Consider the following 20966-nt stretch of genomic DNA (forward strand, 5'->3'; position numbering starts at 1 on the left):
TAGACTGAGTACTGTCATGGACCCACCTAATAAGTCATAAAAACAAGCCTAAAAGATTCAATCAATTTCCAAATAATTTAATTGCATTTCAAAACAAAGCTCAAGATTTATATAGGAATACAAAAATATCAAGCACCCAACATGGCAAAATTAGCAATATTCTGCCATCCAGTCAAACATTATGGTAGAGAAATAAGCAGGAAAACACAGCTCAAAATGAGGAGGAAAGTCAGTTACAGCCAACTCAGATCTCACATGTAAATTAGATTTAGCAGTCAAGCATATGAAAATAGTTGTTTTAACTGTATTCCATATGTTCAAAAAGTTAGGTGGAGAAATGTTAAGCTCTTCATTTGAATTAAATAGAGAAAATTAAGTGAAAAAAGTGAAATGAAATGGAAAATATAAAAAGATCCAAATCAAATCACCTACAGATGAAAACAATAAAATGTCTCAGATAAAAAATATGTAGATGGAATTAATGGCTAATTAGACATTGCAGGTGAATTTGGAGACATGGCAATAGAAATGATCCAAAATGAAGTGCAAGAGAAAAAGTCCAAAATAATTTAAAGAATCGGTTAGACTTCCAATTTTCATTCTGGCATGTAATCAACTTAGAAGTTGCCACTCTATCCTAACAACAAGTAAAAAGCTGGACAATCTGAAAAATTAGCAACTCCTCTTAGATATGTCAGAGAATTGAAGATACAGGGCAAACTGCTGAAAAGTGAGAGTGGAGTGACACAGTGAAAGTGTTCGGAGTGAAAACCCACTAACCTAGAATTCTGTACCCTCTGAAATTATCTCTCAAAAGTGAAGGAGAAATAAAGACTTTCTCAGACAAACAAAGAGGGAATTTGTTGCCAATGGATCTGTCTTGCCAAAAATGTTAAAATATGTTCTTCAGAAAAAAGGAAAATAATATAGGTCAGAAACTCAGATCTACATAAAAAGAAAGAGTATAAAATAATGAATAAGTGAAGGTAAAATAAACTTTATTTTTCATTTTTCATACTCTCAGTTGATCTAACCAATAACATTTTGTTCAAAATGATAAAAGCAACAATGTATTCCATTAGGTATACTTATATAATTATATTTATGTATTTTTATATATAAGTGAAATGAATGACAGCAATAATACAAAAAATGGGAGAGAGGAATTAGGGACATTTCATTATTTTAAAGTACGTGCACTACTTGTGAACCACTGTAGTGTTGTTTGAAAGTGGAGTTGGGTTAATTGTAAATATATATTGTAAACTAGGGAAACCACTTAAAAAAGTTTAAAAAAGAGGAAGTAAAATTAATATGCTAATAAAGGAGAGAAAATGAAATCACATAGAATACTTAATTAAAACCACAAAAGGCAGAAAAAAATGTAGAAGACAATAATAGGAACAAAGAAGAAGGGCAACCAATAGAAAATAATAACAAATACGACAGATATTGATCCAGCAATGCCAATATTTACTTTAAATGTCAATGGTCCAATGTACAAATTAAAAGCCCAAGATTGTCAGAGTAGAGCAAAAACATGACCCAAAGATATGTTGACTATAAGAAACCCACTTTAAATATAAAGTTGCATCCCTGAAAGTGTAGGGATGGAGAGAGACATACTGTGCTAAGACTAAACAAAAGAAAGTATGAGTAACTATATTAACTTCAGACAAAGCAAACTACAAAGCAAAGAAATTTATCTGGACTAAAAAGGAGCATTACATAATGATAAATGGGTCAATACTCCAAGAAGGCCTAATAATCCTTAACATGTATGCACCTAGAGTCTCAAAATATATGAGACAAAAACTGATAGAACAGCAATGAAAAATAGAGGCATTCATTATTATAGTTGGAGACTTTGACATCCCTCTATCAGAAATGGGCAGATTCAGCAGACAGAAAATCAGTAAGTACATAGCTGAATTCAACAGCACTATCAATCTATTGTGTATAACTAACATCTATAGATTACTTCATCCAATAGCAGCAGATCACCCATTCTTTTCAAGAACACATAGCATATTGACCAAAATAGAACACATTCTAGGCCATAAAAACACCTTAACAAATTTTTAAAAATAGAAGTCATACAATATCTGCTGTCAGGGACAATTTAATTAAACTAAAAATAAATAAATTACAGAAGTGAAACCAAAAATCAGTAAGTAACAGAAAAATAGCCGAAAATCCCTCAAATTCCTGAAGATTAAACAACACACTTCAAAAAAGAAATCTTAAAAGAAAATTTAAAATATATTGAATTAAATGAAAATGAAAATACAACATATCAAAATGTTTAGGTTGCAGCAAAAGCAGTGCTTAAAGGGAAATTAATAGCAATGATTGCATATATTTAAAAATAAGAAAGACCTAAAACCAGTAATCAAAGTTTCTATGTTGGAAAACAAGAGAAAGAAGAGTAAATTAAATTCAAAGTAAGCAGATAAAAGACATGATACAAATTAGTGCAGAAATAAATGAAATTGAAAACTGGAAATTAATAGAGAAAATTAACAAAAGCTGGTTCTTTGTAAATATCAGTAAAACTTACAACCCTCTAGCCAGGCTAAGTAGGAAAAGAAGAGTCAAGGCTAATTAACAGAAATGAAAGAGGGACATTACTATAAATCCTATGAACATTAAAAAGATAGTTAAGGAACATTATGAACAACTCTGTGCCCATAAATTTCGCAACCTAGTTGAAATGGACCAACTCCTTGAAAGATACAATTTCTAAAACTCACACAAGAAGAAATAGGCAATCAGAAAAGGATTATCTCTATTAAACAAATTGAATCAATAATTAATAACTTATAAAACAGAAAGCAACAGGCTCCAGTGGGTTTGTTGGTAAATTCTTCCAAACATTTAAAACAGAAATTGTGCCTTAATCTCTTTCAGAATACTTCCTAATTCAATCTATGAGGTCAGCTTTATCCTAATACCAAAGCCAGAAAATTTCAGACCAATATCTCTCATAAATGTAGATGCAAAAATCCTAATAAAACATTAGCAAATCAAACCCAACAATGTATAAAAAGAATTATACACCAGGACCAAGGGGAACTTAGTCTGTGTGTACAGTGCTGGCTAAAAATTTGAAAATCAGTTAATGTAATCCACCACATCAACAGGCTACAGGAGAAAAATAACATGATTAGGTCAATAGATGCAGAAAGAATCTTTGACAAAATGCATGAAGAAAACTCTCAGCAAAATAAAAATAGAGGGAAATTTCTTCAACTTGATTTTTAAAAATCTACCAAAAAAACAAAACAAAACAAAACAAAACACCCAACAGCTAAAGTTACACTTAACAGTGAGAAACTTGACGCTTTCCTACCAAGATCAGAAATAAGGCAAGAGTGTCCTCCTGTCACCACTGCTTTTTAACATCGTACTGGAAGGCTTAGCTAATGCAATAAAAGGAAAAAAAAAGTATACAAATTGGGAAAGAAGAAATAAAATGGTCTTTGTTCACAGATGACATGGTTGTCTGTGTAGAAAATCTAAAAGAATTGATACAAAAACTCCTGAAACTAATACTTTATAGCAAAGTTCCAGGATAATACAATGTTCCCATACAAAAGCCAATTGTTTTCCTTTATACCAGCAATAAACAAGTGGAATATAAAATTAAAAACATATTACCATTTATATTCATACCCCCCAAAATGAAACACTTAGGTATAAATCCAATCGGTACAAAATCTATATGAGGAAAACTGTAAAACTCTGATGAAAGAAATCAAAGAAAAAATAAATAAATGAAGAGATACTCCATGTTCATGGATAGGAAGATGCAATATTGTCAAGATGTCCCAACTTAATCTAGAGACTCAATGCAATTCCAATCAAAATCCAAGCATGTTATTCTGTGGATATGAACAAATGGATTCTGAATTTTATATGCAGAGACAAAACTCCCAGAATAGCCAACTCAATATTGAAGGATAAGAACAAACTCAGAAGACTGATAATACCCAATTTAATGACTTACTATAAAGCTTCCATAATCAAGACAGCATGGTATTGACAAAAGAACATAAAACTTGATCAGTGGAACAGAATAGAAAGCCCAGAAATAGACCCACATAAATATAGTCAACTGGTCTTTGACAAAGGGGCAAAGGCAATACAATGAAGCAAAGGTAGTCTTTTCAACAAATAATGCTGGAACAACTGACAATGAATGCAAACACAGTCTTTATATCCTTCACAAGAATTAACTCAAAGTGGATCATATACCTAAATGTAAAATGTAAAACTATAAAACTCCTGGAACATAACATAGGTGAAAACCTAGATGACCTTGGTTATGGTGATGATCCTTTAGATACAACACTAAAGGCACAATTAGTGGAAAATACATTTGATAAGCTGGACTTCATTAAAATTAAAAACATCTCTGCAAAAGACAACGTCAAGAGAATGAGAAGAGAAGCCATAGACTCAGAGAAGATAGCTACACATCTGATAAAGAATCATTACATAAAATATACAAAGAACTCTTAAAACTCAACAATAAAATAATGAACAACCTGATTGAAAAACGGGCAAAGAGCTGAAAAAACACCTTTCACCAAAGAAGATATATAGATGACAAGTAAGCATATGAAAAGATGTTCAATGTCTCATGTTATTAGGGTATTACAAATTAAAACAACAATGTCATTCACGCATTAGAATGGCCAAAATTCAAAACATTGAGAACATAAAATGCTTGGAAGGATGTGGAGCAACAGGAATTCTCATTCCTTGCTGATGGGAATGCAAAATGGCGCAGTTATTTTGGGAGACAGTTTGACAGTTTATTACAAAACTAAACACACTCTTACCATACAATTCAACAATTGTGTTCCTTGATATTTACTCAGATGAGTTGAAAACTTACGCCCCCACAAAACCCTGCACACAAGTGTTTACAGCAGCTTTTTTCATAATTGCCAAAACCTAGAAGCAACCAAGATATCCTTCAGTAGGTGAATGAATTCATAAACTATAGTACATCCAGACAATGGAATATTATTCAGCACTAAAAAGCAATAAGCTACTAAGCCAAGAAAGACATGAAGGAGCCTTAAATAGATATTACTAAGTGAAAGAAACCTGTCAGAAAAGGTTACATACTACCTAATTCCAGCCATAGGACATTCTGGAGAAAGCAAAATTATGTAGGTGGTAAAAAGATGAGTGGTTGCCAGGGGCTGGGGGGAAGACAGGGATGAACAGGTGAAGCATGGAGAATTTTTAGGGCAGTGAAACAATTCTGTATGATACTGTAATTGTGCATACATGTCATACATTTGTCAAAACCCATAGAATGTGCAATGCCAAAAGTGAACTCTAATGGAAACTGTGAAATTTGGGTGATGATAATGTGTCAACATGGATTCATCAATTGTATCAAATGTACCACCATGGTGCAGGATGTTAATAGTCGGAGAGGTTGTGCATGTGTGGGGACATGTGATAGATGGAAACTCTCTACACTTTCCACTCAATTTTGTTGTGAACCTAAAATTGCTCTAAAAAATTAAGTTTATTAATGAAAACAAAAGAAAACTGGAGAAGGAGTATTTCCTCCTCTTCCATTTTCTGGAAACAAAAAAAGAGTATCATTGAACTGTAGAGAACTTTAAGCGGTCAAATATATGTCCCCAAAGACAGGACAGAACTGGAGTTCCCCAAGGAGAAGGAAAAAAAAAAATATTTAATTAACGATGGCCACACAGTTTCCAAATTCAGTAAAAACTATGAACTTACAGATGCAAGAAGCTCAATAAACCCTAAGCACAAGAAGCATTAAGAAAACTACACCAAGATCCATCACAATCAAACTGCTCAAAACCAGTGATGAAGAAAAATATTAAAAGCAGGTAGAGGAAAATGTCATATTAAGTAAAGAGAAACAAAGGCAAGGATGGCGTATTTCTCTGGAAGCATGGCCAGTGAGAAAACAGGAGCAACATCTTTAAAGAACTGAAAAAAAAAAAAAAAAACCGTCAACCTAGGATTCTATACTCAGTAGAAATAAATTTAAGAAATGAAGGCAAAGTAAAATTATTTTCACATATACAAGAATTGAGAGAATTCATCACCAGCTGAACTGCACTACAAGAAATGTTAGAGGAAATCCTTAAAGTTAGAAGGAAAGTGATGCCAGCTGGAAATATTTTCACAAAAGAACAAAGAGCACCAGAAATAGTAACTACATGGATAAACATGGAAGATTTTTTCTTAATATTTAAGTATTTTAAAAAGAAAACTGTTTAAACAAAAATTATGACAATGCATTATAGGGTTTATAACATAAGTATACATGAAATTTATAACAACAAATATACAAGTTCAGTAGGGAAGAAATAGAAGTAAGAATTAGTAAAGGTAAAAAGGGAAGTGTACTACTGTAAATTTCTTCTACAGATACATCTTGGCTTATGATGGAGTTGCACCAGATAAACCCATAGTAAGTTGAAAATATCATAAGTTGAAAAAGCAGCTGGGCGCAGTGGCTCACTTCTGTAATCCCAGCACCTTGGGAGGCAGAAGTGGGCAGATCACCTGAGGCCAGGAGTTCAAGACCAGCCTGACCAACATGGTGAAACCCCGTCTCTACCAAAAATACAAAAAATTAGCCAGGTGTGGTGGTGCACACCTGTAGTCCCAGCTACTTGGGAGGCTGAAGTGGGAGAATTCTTGAACCCTGGAGGCAGAGGTTGCAGTGAGCCACTGCAGCCTGAGTGACAGAGCAAGGCCTTGTCTCAAAAAGAAAAAAAGGCATTTAATACACCTAACCTACTGAACATCATAGCTTAGCCTAGCCCACCTAAACATGCTCAGAACACTTACATTAGCCTACAGTTGGACAAATCTTCTGGCAACACAGTACACTATGGAGATCGGTTGTTCACCATCATGGCTATATGGGCTAACTGGGAGCTGAGGCTCGCTGCTGCCACCCACTATCACGAGAGAGTATCATACTGCATATTGCTAGCCGGGGAAAAGAACAATATTCAGAATTCAAAGTATAATTTCTGCTGAATGCATATTGCTTTCATACCATCATAAAGTTGAAAAATTGTATGTTAAAACCATCGTAAGTCAGGGACTGTTTGTAATATATACATGAAGTGTCATATCACTTGAAGGTAGATTGTGAAAAGTTAAAGAGGTTTGCTATAAACCCTAAAGAAGCCACTAAAATAGTAAAACAAAGAGTTATAGCTAATAAATCAACAAAGGAAATAAAATGGAATCATAAAAATATTTAACCCAAAAGAAGGCAGAAAAAGAAGCACAAAGAACAGATGGGACAAGCTGAAAATAAATGGCAAGAAGATGGAATTGCAAGGAGAAATCGAGGAATTTAAGACTTCAATATTCTTCTCTCAATAGTTAATAGAACAAGAAGACAGAAAATCAGTAAAGTTTAGAAGACTTGAACGATACCACCAGCCATTTTGAACTGATTGTCATTTATAGAACTCTCCACTGCACAAAACAAAATGAGTATTATTTTAAACCGCACATGGAACATTTAACAAGATAGACCATATTCTGGACCATAAATAATTCTCAATAAATATTCAAGGATTCAAGTCATACAAGGTATGTTTTCTGACCACAATGGAATTAATTAGAAATCAATAATAGATATCTGGAAAAATTCCCAAATATTTGGAACCTAAACAACATATGTCTAAATAATTCATGGATCAAAGACACCATATGGTAAATTTAAAAATATTTATGACAGGGCGCGGTGGCTCACGCCTGTAGTCCCAGCACTTTGGGAGGCTGAGGCAGGCAGATCACTTGAGGTCAGGAGTTCAAGACCAGCGTGGCCAACATGGTGAAACCCTGTCTCTACTAAAAATACAAAAAAATTAGCCAGGCATTGTGGTGTGTGCCTGTAATGCAAGCTACTCAGGAGGCTGAAGCAGGAGAATTGCTTGAACCCAGGAAGCAGAGGTTGCAGTGAGCTGAGATCATATCACTGCACTCTAGCCTGGGCAACATGGCAAGACTCTATCTCAAAAACAAAAAAGAAAATGTTTATGAACACATCACATATTAGACTTGCGGAATACTACTAAATCAGTACTGAATTTCCCTATAACAATTAAAGAAAAGAAATTTGTAATTAAAAACATTTCACAAAAGAAAATTCAGCTCTAGATGACTTTACTAGACAGTTCTAACAAACATTTAGCAAGAAACAATACCAAATTCTACAAAAACTCTTCCCCAAAATTGAAGAAGAGAGAATAAGAATATTTACCAACTCATTCTTTAAGGCCAGTATTACCCTTATAGTAAAATCAGACAAAGGCATTCCAGGAAGAGCAAACTACAAACCATTATCATTCATGAACATGGATTTTAAAGTTCTAAACAAAATTTAGCAAATCAAATCCAACAATATATAAAAATAATAATATGTAATATATCATGACAAAGTAGGGTTTATCTCAGGAATCCAAAAGTTGGTTTAATATTTGAAAATCAGTTAATATAAGTCATGATATGAACAAGTAGAAAAAAATACAACTCTCTCAGTAGACACAGCAAAAACATTTGGCAAAATCCAGGATCCATTCCTAATATAAATCTCTCAACAAACCAGGAAGTAAAAAGACCTTTCTCAACATGATAAAAGACACCCACAAAAATTTTACAACTATTATCCTACTTAACAATGCAAAAGTGAATGCTTTTCCTCTAAAATCCTAAAGAAGAGAGATATGCCCACTCTCACTATTTCTATTCACCATCATACTTGAGCTTCTAGCCAGAGCAACCAGACAAGAAAAAGAAATAAAAGACATCCATATTCGAGAGGAAGAAGAAAACTGTCTTTATTTGCAGATGACATGGTTACCAATGTAAAAAATTCAATGTAATCAACAACAATAAAAAAACTACCAGAACAACAAGTGTTCATAATAGCATTATTTGTAATATCCAAAAGCTGAAAACAACTCAAATATCCATCAACAGGTGAATCAATAAACAAATTTTAATATATTCATACAACAGACTACTTTTTATTCATACAATAAATACTATATTTATTCATACAATAAAAAGAAATACTGATATATACAAAAACATGGATGAATCTTAAAATAATTATGCTAAGTGAAAGAAAGTATACTAAAAAAGTATTTTAATGAGTTTAAAAAAAAAAAACAAAACACTTGAAAAATGACAATTCCAAGTCCTGACAAGGATATGGAACAATGAAAGGTACATACATCACTTTTCCAAATTGAATGTACCAGCAAAATGGTACATCCTCTTTGGAAAATCATTTGGTGGTTTTTAATAAAGTAAATGTATTCTTACTATACAATTCTATGATGCTATGTCTAGTCATTCACCCAAGAAAAATGAAGACATGTCCACACAAAAACCTGTATATGAATGTTTTTAGCAGCTTTGTTCATAATTGTCAAAACCTAGAAACAACCTAAAAGTCCAATTGTACAAACCCACAGTTGGTACATACATGAACTAACTACACATGGAATATACAATGGAATACTACTCAGCAATAAAAAGGAATGTACTAGTTATACATGCAGCAACAAGGAAGGATCTAAAAAGTATCATGCTAAGAAAAAAGCCAGAAGCAAAGGCTACATACTGTTGGATTCAGTTATATGGCATTTGGGAAAAAGGAAAACGAAGGACAGATATTAGACCAGTGGTTCCAGTGGTTCCAGGGTGTAGGGTGTAGTTTAATTGCCAAGGAGCTTGGAGCCACGTTGAAGGTGATGGAAATGGTTTATATCTTGACCGTGGTAGTAACACAAATTTGTCAAAATTCATAAAACTATATTTCTAAAAAGTGTGAATTTTGCTCTATGTAAATTACAGTGTACAAGCAAACCAACAAAACAAAATATAGAAAACTGAAGATGATAGTGTAACGTGAGCCTATATAAACTTTTTTTCTCACATTAAAAAGAAAGGAGATGGATTAGCTTTGGGAGTGAGAAAAATAAAAAATAAAAACAAACAAGAACATCTATTATAATCTTACATTAGAATTTGGCTGATATGAGGAAATTTTGTTCTATTACAAAATAGAAGAATTAGAGAATTATTTCAGGTATTCTTACTGTGATCACAATCTTAGGTTGTTGAAGACTTATGAGTCCTAATACAGACACAAAAGAGTAGAGAGTTTACCTAGTAGTTAGTGGCAAATAACCAGATTCTAAATTACTTTGACCTTCTCTCTTTTTCCTCTTTGTATATTGGCTATTTATTGTCTTATAGAAGATACCACCTGGGAATCAGAAGAATGTAATCCTGCTTTAAATTTCACGTTTAAGAAAGAAGAAAAAAAAAAGTGAAAAATAGAAGAAAAAGAAAATAAAAGAAAGAAAATATAATAGGAGGTTCAACCTCACTCTGTCTTTACTTTGGGAATTAGATGTTTATTCTTTTATATTTTTGCTAGAAGAAGAAAGTGGAAAATTGGCCTTGCAGCCTTCTTCAATCCTTTTCAGTATTTTAAAATTTTCCAAACATCTAAGAAAATGAACAAATCATTATTTAGTTGCTGATAGGAGTTTGAGGGTTTCTAATTTCATAGACAGGGCCTCCTCTCCTAGAATGACATTTCTGCACTTGTATTTTTAGCCCTCCAATTTTCTCTTGGGAAAGTTGGTGGCTAGTGGGCTTTGGGATCAAATCCCAATTCTGCTACTTCCTACCTGTGTGACCTTGAGCAAGATAAGTCTCAGTTTCTTTATGTGTAAGATGGTATAATAACACCTTGTCATTAGACTTGGGGAAGAATTAAACTGAGAAAATATATAATAGGCATGAACACTATATAGTTACACTATATAGTCTGCCAAATATACTATATAATCTATACAGTCTACACTGTATAGTCTGCTCAATTCCTCAATTTATAAGACACTGTGAAGTAGCCCTTTTTTGTGTGTAAATCATGCCACATTTTGTTTCTCTCCTTCTTAGGCTATTATGGAAGGCAGTGGCCGGATAAGGGCAGAATCTTACCCTGATAGCAGCACTCTGGTCATTGATGTAGCTGAAAGAGATGACTCTGGTGTTTACCACATCAATCTGAAAAACGAAGCTGGAGAGGCACATGCAAGCATCAAGATTAAAGTTGTGGGTAAGTCCTCCAGGTAAACACACTTCTAGAATCAAGTTGACATGTCAAGATTCAGAGTAGACTTTCCTTCTTTGTCCTTCCCTTCCATTTCCTTCCTTTGTCTTTCCTTTGTCTTCTTTTTTTTCTTGCCTAGAGGACTTATCATTGGAGGAAGAATAGCTAAAGTCAGCCATTTGGGGTTGCTGGTCATTAGCTCTCCAAAGTCATATTCCCTTTTGGTGCCCTTTAAACATCACTGAAACACAATTGCTAAATAACTTCCCACATCACAATCATTACAGAGGGATAAGCTCTGCCTTGGTCCTTAGACAACTATCTGAGTGCATTTTTCCTAAGTCCCAAAACTGAGTAAAATGAGTCTAGCAGATTACTACTGTTCCAAGGTCTGATGCTCTTCTCTTCTCACTTTAGTTTCTCCTTAAAGGACATATTTCAAATTGACCAAAAACTAAGGTCATTTTTATCAGACACCAAACTATACTTACAAGATACTGTGACTTGCCATTTCTGACTTGGATTTCTACCAGCCAACATCTTGAGTCTTGTAAAACTCCTTGATTCAGTTCTGCTAGAAGTTCACTTTGTAGTTAAAAACAACTACAACTACCACAACAACCATATTGAACATTTAGACAATAGTTTCTTGGTTAACATTTTTCAAGGCAAGGAATGAGAGTTTTGGGTTTCACATGGGGCTTATTCTGTAATGCTGGGACACTGGTTTGAGATATCATTATTCTTATTTGGGGTGAGGGGTGGACTTATCTTCCCTTATCCCATATTGAGCACAAAGTTTTGCCCAAATTAGTTACTAACTTGTATTAGTCTGTTTTCACGTTGCTGATAAAGGCCTACTAGAGACTGGGTAATTTATAAAGAAAAAGAGGTCTAATGGACTCACAGTTCCTTGTAGCAGGGGAAGCCTCACAATCATGGTGGAAGGTGAAAGCCATGTCTTACATGGCAGCAGGCAAGAGAGAGAGAATGAGAACCAAGCCAAAGGGGTTTCCCCTTATAAAACCATCAGATCCCTTGAGACTTACTCACTATCATGAGAACAGTATGTGGGAAACTGCCCCGATGATTCAATTCTCTCCCTCCAGGTCCCTCCCACAACATGTGGGAATTATGGGAGCTACAATTCAAGATGAGATTTGGATGGGGACATGGCCAAACCATATCATAAGCATAATTCAATAAACATGGAAAAGTCTCGGAAATAACAGTTTCTATGATTATCACCAAGAAACGTATTTTCCTATTAACTTTTTTTTCTACTCCCTCTTCCTTATTTTACTTTATCCTATTTTTTGTCTGCCACAGACCTCCCTGATCCTCCAGTGGCACCGACTGTGACAGAGGTGGGAGATGACTGGTGTATCATGAAGTGGGAGCCTCCTGCTTACGATGGAGGGTCTCCAATCCTAGGTAACTGCTTGTTGGTTAGTCTGTGTAACTGCCAGTACAGTTGTGTCCTCTTTACGCATCTTAGTACACAGCACATTTTAAAATATTGCTTTTAGAAGAAAACCTATTTTTCTGTGACTTTATGCATTCAAAATGAAATATATATGTTGAGATGCTCTGTAATTACTCGAGATTTAAATAACTCTGATGAATATCATCTGATTGCTGGTTTTCTTTTTTGTTTGACATTTATACACACTAATTTTGAGGCAACCATAAGGCTAACTTCCACTATCCTAGCCAGTGAATGTCTGATTCTACATGATTTTGTCTATGAAGAAATGTCTTTTAGAATTAAATAATTACGCTGAGCGTGGTGGCTCATACCTGTAATCCCAGCACTTTGGGAGGCCTAGGCGGGTGGATCACTTGAAGCCAGGAATTCAAGACCAGTCTGGCCAACATGGTAAAACCCCACCTCTATTAAAAGTACAAAAATTAGCTGGGCATGGTGGTGCACGCCTGTGGTCCCAGCTACTCGCTACTCCGGAGGCTGAGGTGGGAGGATCACTTGAGCTCGGGGGCGTGAAGGTTGCAGTGAGCCAAGATCACACCACTGCACTCCAGCCTGGGCAACAGAGTGACACTCTGTCAAAAAAAGAAAGAAAGAAAGAAAGAAAAGAAAGAAAGAAAGAAAGAAAGAAAGAAAGAAAGAAAGAAAGAAAGAAAGAAAGAAAGAGAGAGAGAGAGAGAGAGAGAGAGAGAGGAAGGAAGGAAGGAAGGAAGGAAGGAAGGAAGGAAGGAAGGAAGGAAGGAAGGAAGGAAGGAAGGAAGGAAGGGAGGGAGGGAGGGAGGGAAAGAAAGGAAAGAAAGAAAGAAAGAGAGAAAGAAAGAAGGAGAAAAGAAAGAAAGAAAAAAAAGAAAGAAAAAGAAAAGAAAGAAAGAAAGAAAAAAGATGTAAATGCTTAGAAGCATTTGCTTCCCCTATGCCATGAGAAGTTTTTCTCTTTGCTAACAATGAGACTCACGAAACTGGTCATTTCCCCCTTCTTATCTTCCTTGCTGGGACTCAGAGTCAACTACATTGGCTCTGATTATATTGTTCACCTACAGTGACTAAGTTGCTATGGTTGACTTATGTGTGATCCATTTTTCTTTTCTTTATAGTACAATTTTAATTTCTTAGTTCCATTATTTTCATCTATATTTTATATTAATATTTATATTCTCTTGGAATAAGGTAGGTTAAAAATATTTACATACACGTACGACTAGTTCACATAGATTGATGACAAAATGCAAAATTTTAAGGACTTCTAATATCTGACAAAGTTTATTTTCAGAGACCAAGGAAAAACCTGAGTTTTCGTTTTGCATACCTGCAGGATATTTTATTGAGAGGAAGAAGAAACAAAGCTCCAGGTGGATGAGGCTGAATTTTGATCTCTGCAAAGAAACAACTTTTGAGCCCAAGAAGATGATTGAAGGTGTGGCCTATGAGGTCCGCATCTTTGCAGTCAATGCCATCGGCATCTCCAAGCCCAGTATGCCCTCCAGGCCTTTTGTTCCTTTGGGTAAGTCAAGAGAGATGAGTCTTTGTCATGAGCATCATTGCCCCAGAGTATGACTGCTTTCTCTCTGATGCCTAGCTGGAACACGCCTGGACGCTTCTTAGAGTGGTAGGTGGCAGGAGCTTGAAACAGTTAAGGACAATTTTATGTGTCTAAGAAATTAAAACGTAGGTTAGGTTAAGTTGAATAGCTTCATAACATAGGCCCTGAAATTCATTACCATAATTCCATTGCCAACTGTGGGTGGCTCTGGTTGCCATTCCCCACTGAAAGCATGTTGCTGAGTCCATGGACATATGACTACTCTCCATTTGCCCTTCTGAAGGTATTAGCCTATTAATATAACCCAGCTTATTGCAAACAACTGTCACTGAAACAAATTGAGGTCAGTTCAACAGGCTACACTTGGAAACTGGTCTCTCTGCTTTACGGTCACACCTTAAATGTTATCTATTAAATCAAAAAAGTTAGTTCAGTGAAGGCAAAAAAAAAAAAAGACATCTCCATTATTTATGGCAATGAGGTATTTTTTTCAATGGAAAGAAAATGTAATACAAGAGTTTGCACTAAAATTACTCTAGATCATTAGATCCCAAACCTTGCCTTCTTCAACTTCCTTGGGCCTCCCAGCTTCCCACACCAGCTTCTCAATTTGGAAAAAACACATGACAGCATTTCCAAAATTCTCACATTGATTAGATCTTTGCCTTGCACACAACCATGCTCAAAGTGTCTTAATTGAATTTCATTAAGATGTAGGGCTTTTGTGTCTATTTTTATTTGTGTCCCCATTGATTTTATCACAGTTCCTGCACTATAGCTGTGTAGTAAATACTTTATTCTTTTCTGTCTCTCTTATCTTTAAGCTGTAACAAGCCCTCCTACTCTTCTGGCTGTGGACTCTGTCACTGACACGACTGTCACGATGAAGTGGCGTCCCCCAGACCAGATTGGTGCAGCAGGTTTAGATGGCTATGTGCTAGAGTATTGCTTTGAAGGATGTAAGTACAACCAGTAGATAAAACAAATACTGTCATCAATAGGTGAAATATGTCCCTTCCCTTTCTTTTGTCTCTCTTTGTTGAGAATGCATCACCTTCCTACGAAAATAAGATCAAACCAAATATCATCCTTCTGAGATGTATACAAACTAAACCCTTTTTTAGTACTCGGTGCTTATAAATTGATATCTCAAAAATACCTTGACTAGGCTGCCAGATTGGACACCATAATTGAACTAAGACATGGGAGGAAGAGATTGTAACAAAACTTTGGGGACTTCCTCTTCTTAAACTGGCGGAATTGAATTGCACCACAGCAATATAAAAGTCTAGTTATGATGAAGCCAGTTGGAAATTCTAAAACCTATACTGAGCCGAAGTTAACTATCAAAAGAGTGGCCTATTTTGGGTAATAAAGGGAGACTACGTATTTGTCTAGTGATCATCACCTGCCTTCATCTAAAAATAAGATGAATTAAGAACCACTCTTAGTTTTAAAGGAAGCAGCGTTAAATCCTCAAGCATATAAGAAATAAGTTCAATATGTAGCAGTAAGTTATCTCAGGAGTTGGGGATATAAAAATGTAATCAGTTTAATTTAGGAGGGGAAGAGAAACAAGGTCATAAATTTTTAAAATCACTGATAGAAATAATAGCAAAAGAAAAAATGACAGAAGAAAGTATGGGCCAGAATTACCTGAAAACCAAAAGAATGTGAAACTTACCAAAATCCTGTTGTGTTTCTTGGTTTCTTATTTGCCATAACTGGAAAGGGATGACATTTGAAAATGGCTCTAGACTTGGTCTCCATTCTAGATGATGGTAGGTAAAGAATCACCCAGGAAACTTGTTCAAACTCCACAAACAATAGCCCAATACTTCACCTCCAAGAAAACTCTTTGGACACCAAACTTTAACATAGATCCTCCAAATGAAGGAAGGAGGTTACGAAGCACATTCAGGAAATCAGGAATGTGAACACAAGTGCACCTCCCCTGGAGGAAACTCACTATGGAGAAGAAACTTCCTATGAAGAGAAAACTACTGAAAAAGAAATCCCAGGTGCCTGGATTGGGACACCTGTGGAAATGCTCACCTCTGTTCTGGAGGGAAGAAGAGGAGAGGGACAATGAAGTACCCTGATACCCCTCAATCCCTCTTGCGCCTGCTCCACACACAGAGTCCTATGATTGGTTTCTCCAGGATTTAAAAAGCCACTAACCAAAAGCAGTGGAAACGTGGTCAGAAACTTCCCAGGGTTAACCCAGCAAGGGAAGGGGTAGTGTCACTAATGCAACAAGTAAATTCTTGAGCACTTCAGTTTATTCCTCTTCCATCCCCCCGCCCCATTTAAAAAAGTCATGAGCACTCCATTCTGCTTTTTATATTGTCTGGCCAGCAGAATATCCCAATCTTATGTGAGATGTGGCCTTTGAGCATAAACCTTTTGTGTATGTATGAATCGAGCAAATTCTTTACTCTTTTCTTTCTGATAGGTTTAAAAAGTAAGAAGATACAGCAAAATGATAGATGGCTGTCATTTTGATGTTACCCACCTTAGATAAAATACAATGAAGTGTATTTTACATAATTTTGCGTGTGGTCTGTGTAGATACATATGTATACCCGTGAATACATATGTATATGTACACAGTCATTATGTATATATTTTGCTGAGTAATGTTTTGGAATTAGCTTTCTATGGGAGTTCTCTCACAACGTGTATCTCTTTCTCTTTGCAGTCTTTTCTTATTTTCTTTATGTGGCTGCCGACTCTTCATTCTCTTTTAATGGCTATTGTCCTCCAGACTAATTTTCTATAGTGTTTAATGCTTTTAGAGACGTCAGGTTCTATTCTGTAAGAGAATTCTTTGTTTTATAAGATCGTGTGTTGTTTTGGACTCTGCCTTTCTCTCGTTTTTGTTTTGTTATTATTTTTTTAATGCCTGCAATATTTTACTCTTCTTTGTTTTCTTTCTGCACTCAAGTTTGTTCTTTCCTTTCTTAAAAATTCTCCTCACGTGTTAAATAACTTACAAATTCCTTGCCCATCCCCTGGGATGCCATCTTCTTTGTCTGTGTTTCCCCAATTAAAGTGGTTCCAATGTGAAGAGATGGACTACTTTTGTTCCCCCTCTGGTCTTGTTTTGTCCTGTTTTCTCTTGAAAGTGTCTCTTTTACTAGTTCTTCACTCTTCTGTGCATGTTTTCTGAGTCTCTTATTTTCACTTTCTCATCCACTGTCTCTTGACTCTGAAAATACCAACCCAGAAGCTCCCAAGCAGACCATTTGTTTAAAGATGGTCTCTTTTTCAAAGACATAAGGAATTTTTATTCTCCACATGCCTTCCTAGCTGCCAGGATATTCTAGCTGCCTGCCCTTCTCCTTGATAATCCTGGTAGGGTTAGAACAAGAGAGAGGCAAAGTTTCCAATGGACAGCCAGTCCAGCCCCCGATGCCCCCACTCCTCTCCTGATACCGAGAAAGTCATCATCTCAAACCAGTGGGGTATGCCCAAGACCACCCTGTGAGTCACCCATGTGGGATGCAGGGACCCGGGCAGGCTCAATTTGTTTTCTTGACAGAGTTCATTGTCATGGGAACATGACAATGTTCCCTCTTTAGCTGCTGGGGCAGCCTCCAATTCTATTCAGAACTTGGGCCCTGGTAAAACAGGGCTGGCCTTATCTCAAGGGCCTGCACTCCCAGTCTTGAATGAGGGAGCCCCACTGTGGGAGCACTGTGTTTCCTGGGGACCCAAGAGAATCCTCCCCTGCTGGGGTGGCAGAGACAGGAACAAGGATAGACTGTCTCACTGTGCGCTGCTCCTCTGCAGATTCCAGGACCTGCTCCTCTGTTTTCTTCAGGGTCTTGCTTTGTTCTTCTCTATCTCTTCTTCTCACTGCTGGAGGTATCCCAGCCTCCTTTCTCCTCTACTCTTTTCTTTTCTCTCCTCTTCTCTTTGGCAGGTGCCTCAGGACAGAAGCCACAGTCTGCACAGAGCAGGCTGTGCTCTCCTGAGGAACCCCCCTAACACCGTTTGGTCTCTTCCGTCACTGCTCTGAGGACAAATCTCTTTGCACACTTTGCATACTTTACTAACAGAGAATGCTGACTGCTGATACGATATTCTTCTGGTGTGAAAGTGGGTGTCTTTAATTAATTTTAATGACGGATTCTCAAAGGTACGTCAGCAAAACAGTCTGATGAAAATGGGGAGGCTGCGTATGATCTGCCAGGTAAAGTATTCCGTGAAGCTCTCAAATTTTCTTACTATATTATAATGTTTCTGGGAATATTGAATGACCAAGCATGAAGTATACTCACCACACACACACACACACACACACCACACACACAGAGAGAGAGAGAGACACACACACACAGATCCTTAGAGTTGGGGGAGAGGGAGCAGTGAGTTAATAATGTGGGGTCGAAGTCTTCTTTCTTCCTGTGGGCAAAATGCATACTAACTTTTAGATGCTGAAACATTTGTAAGGCCTGAATGCAGGGTTAAAATTCTCTTGTACACAAGCTGCCAAAAACTTTTTAAAATTCGATTTTGGTTGCAAGGTTAGAATTTTACCAACTCCTTATGAGGTATCAGCCCATGAACTGTGTTTTGTCTTTGTGATATAAGCTTTTTCTCTTCATCAATGTGAGTAAATATGATCAGGTTCTCTATACCCATGTTAGTGTCTTACAACAGTAAATCAACCAAGATAAAAATGTATGATATGACTATAAAGGTCAGTGTCTCTCATGCATAAGGATAGCCTTTGCCTGTTTTTCTGAACTTTAATGTGTATAGATGGCTAGCAATCATGATTGCATGAATCATTATAAAACTAAATTGGAATAAAACTGTTACAAACTTCTTATGGACAGTTACTATTATTCAGGATGCCTTCGTGCTGAATCAGAGGTTTTTCAGAAACAGCAGAAGCTTATAGTTTATTTTTCCTATTATTTATGTTAGCTATTTTAGGCTGTTTTTTATTTAATATATGAAAAATGTCCACCCCTGTAGTCGGAGTCCAGACCAAAGTCATAATCTCTCTAAATGATGTATTATTATGAGTAAAATACTAATTTGGAGTTGACTGTAATGGTTAAGATGATTTTTTTTCACTAAACAGCATTCCTCCTTCTTTTCCTCTTCTTTATGGACTTCAGCTGACAACTGGTTACCTGCAAACAAAGATCTGATCGACAAGACGAAGTTCACCATCACAGATCTGCCGACAGATTCAAAGATCTTTGTGCGTGTGAAGGCTATTAATGCAGCTGGTGCCAGTGAGCCCAAGTACTATTCTCAGCCCATTCTCGTGAAGGAAATCATAGGTAGGTGACAAGGCTTTCAAAATTTAGATTCCATTTTACATTGTTCACTTTTTTTTTCTTCAAACTGACTTTCTTTCTCGAAACCTCCTATTTTGTTGTTACTCCTTTGATATTTTGTTAATGCTTCCTAGTAGTTAGAACTTAACAAAACAGCTCTCTTCAGGCAATATGGGAGATCACCTTCAGGTTTATCTTGGTACTCTGAGGACCAGTTAGTTAACCTCTACTGGTTCCAGGAGCCAACTCTGGCTGGGCTGCCTATTCACAGTGGAGAGAGAGTATGTTAATACAACCATGCAAACAATCCCTGCAACAACCGTGTGCCGCTAATGAATCTGCAGGGTCAGAACCGTTTTCATAATATTATGAATATATTATTTGTACCTTTCAGTGTTTTGACATCTGCACTGATAGTATAAAAATGAAGATGAGTAAAACTATTGATACCTTGGCATGAAATCAAGTCACTGCCACGGAGTAATACTAGCCAACCTTGCCTTCCTCACCACCATGCACTCAACAGTTGAAACAAAAGGGCCAGTTTTGCCTTAGAGTCTTTCTTTCTTTCTTTTTTTTTTTTTTTTTTTTTTTATTGAGATGGAGTTTTGCTCTTGTTGCCCAGGCTGGAGTGCAATGGCACAGTCTTGGCCACTGCAACCTCTGCCTCCTGGGTTCAAGCAATTCTCCTCCCTCAGCCTCCCAAGTAACTGGGATTATAGGCATGCACCACCATGCCTGGCTAATTTTTTTGGTGTTTTTTAGGACAGACAGGGTTTCCCTATGTTGGTCAGGCTGGTCTCGAACTCCTGACCTCAAGTGATCCACCTGCCTCAGCCTCCCAAAGTGCTGGGATTACAGGCGTGAGCCACCATGCCTGGCCCTTAGAGTGTTCTTAATGAAGCATAAAAATAATTAATTTTGGCTGAGCACGATGGCTCATGCCTATAATTTCAGTATTTTGGGAGGCTGAGGCAGGTGGATCACTTAAGCCCAAGAGTTTGAGACCAGGCTGGGGAATATGGCAAAACCACATCTCTACTAAAAATACAAAAATTAGCTGGGTGTGGTGGCACACGCCTGTGGTCCCAGCTAGTCAGGACGCTGAGGTGGGAGAATCGCTTGAAATCAGGAGGCGGAGGCCGCAGTGAGCCAAGATCACGCCACTGTACTTCAGCCTGGGTGACAAAGCAAGACCTTGTCTTGAACAAAACAAAACAAAACAAGAATAAGAATAATAGCTTTCATCAAATCTTGGCTCTTGAGTATGTTTTTTTTCTAGACTTGTGTGACAATGAAATGCAAAGTATGTCTGAACACTTAGGCTGCACACTGCAGTACAATGGTTTACCCCAGGAAAAGCACCGTCCAACTGAGTTGGAGGATGAATAGGTGACTTTTTTGCATAGAAACTCCACTTTTACTTGAGGAAATAAGTAAGAAGAACCGCTTCTTCCCTGTGAGCCTATGAGC

General features: G+C 36.6%; 1 protein-coding gene across 11 annotated transcripts in view; it reads left to right on the forward strand.

Moving 5' to 3' along the window:
- MYBPC1 (myosin binding protein C, slow type) overlaps positions 1-20966 on the forward strand; it is a 98939-nt gene that overhangs the window by 61196 nt on the left and 16777 nt on the right. For 8 of the 11 annotated variants that reach the window (XM_025401591.1, XM_025401592.1, XM_025401598.1 and 5 more), the window contains 5 exons: positions 11014-11173; positions 12497-12601; positions 13966-14154; positions 15018-15152; positions 19329-19496. In XM_025401591.1, the coding sequence (XP_025257376.1) occupies positions 11014-11173; positions 12497-12601; positions 13966-14154; positions 15018-15152; positions 19329-19496 (757 nt within the window). Of the gene's footprint in view, positions 1-11013; positions 11174-12496; positions 12602-13965; positions 14155-15017; positions 15153-16648; positions 16658-18337; positions 18392-19328; positions 19497-20966 lie in introns of all 11 variants that reach the window. The other 3 variants (XM_025401589.1, XM_025401593.1, XM_025401588.1) reach the window with 2 other exon arrangements.

This window comes from Theropithecus gelada, chromosome 11, assembly GCF_003255815.1.
Source record: "Theropithecus gelada isolate Dixy chromosome 11, Tgel_1.0, whole genome shotgun sequence".
Lineage (NCBI taxonomy): Eukaryota > Metazoa > Chordata > Mammalia > Primates > Cercopithecidae > Theropithecus > Theropithecus gelada.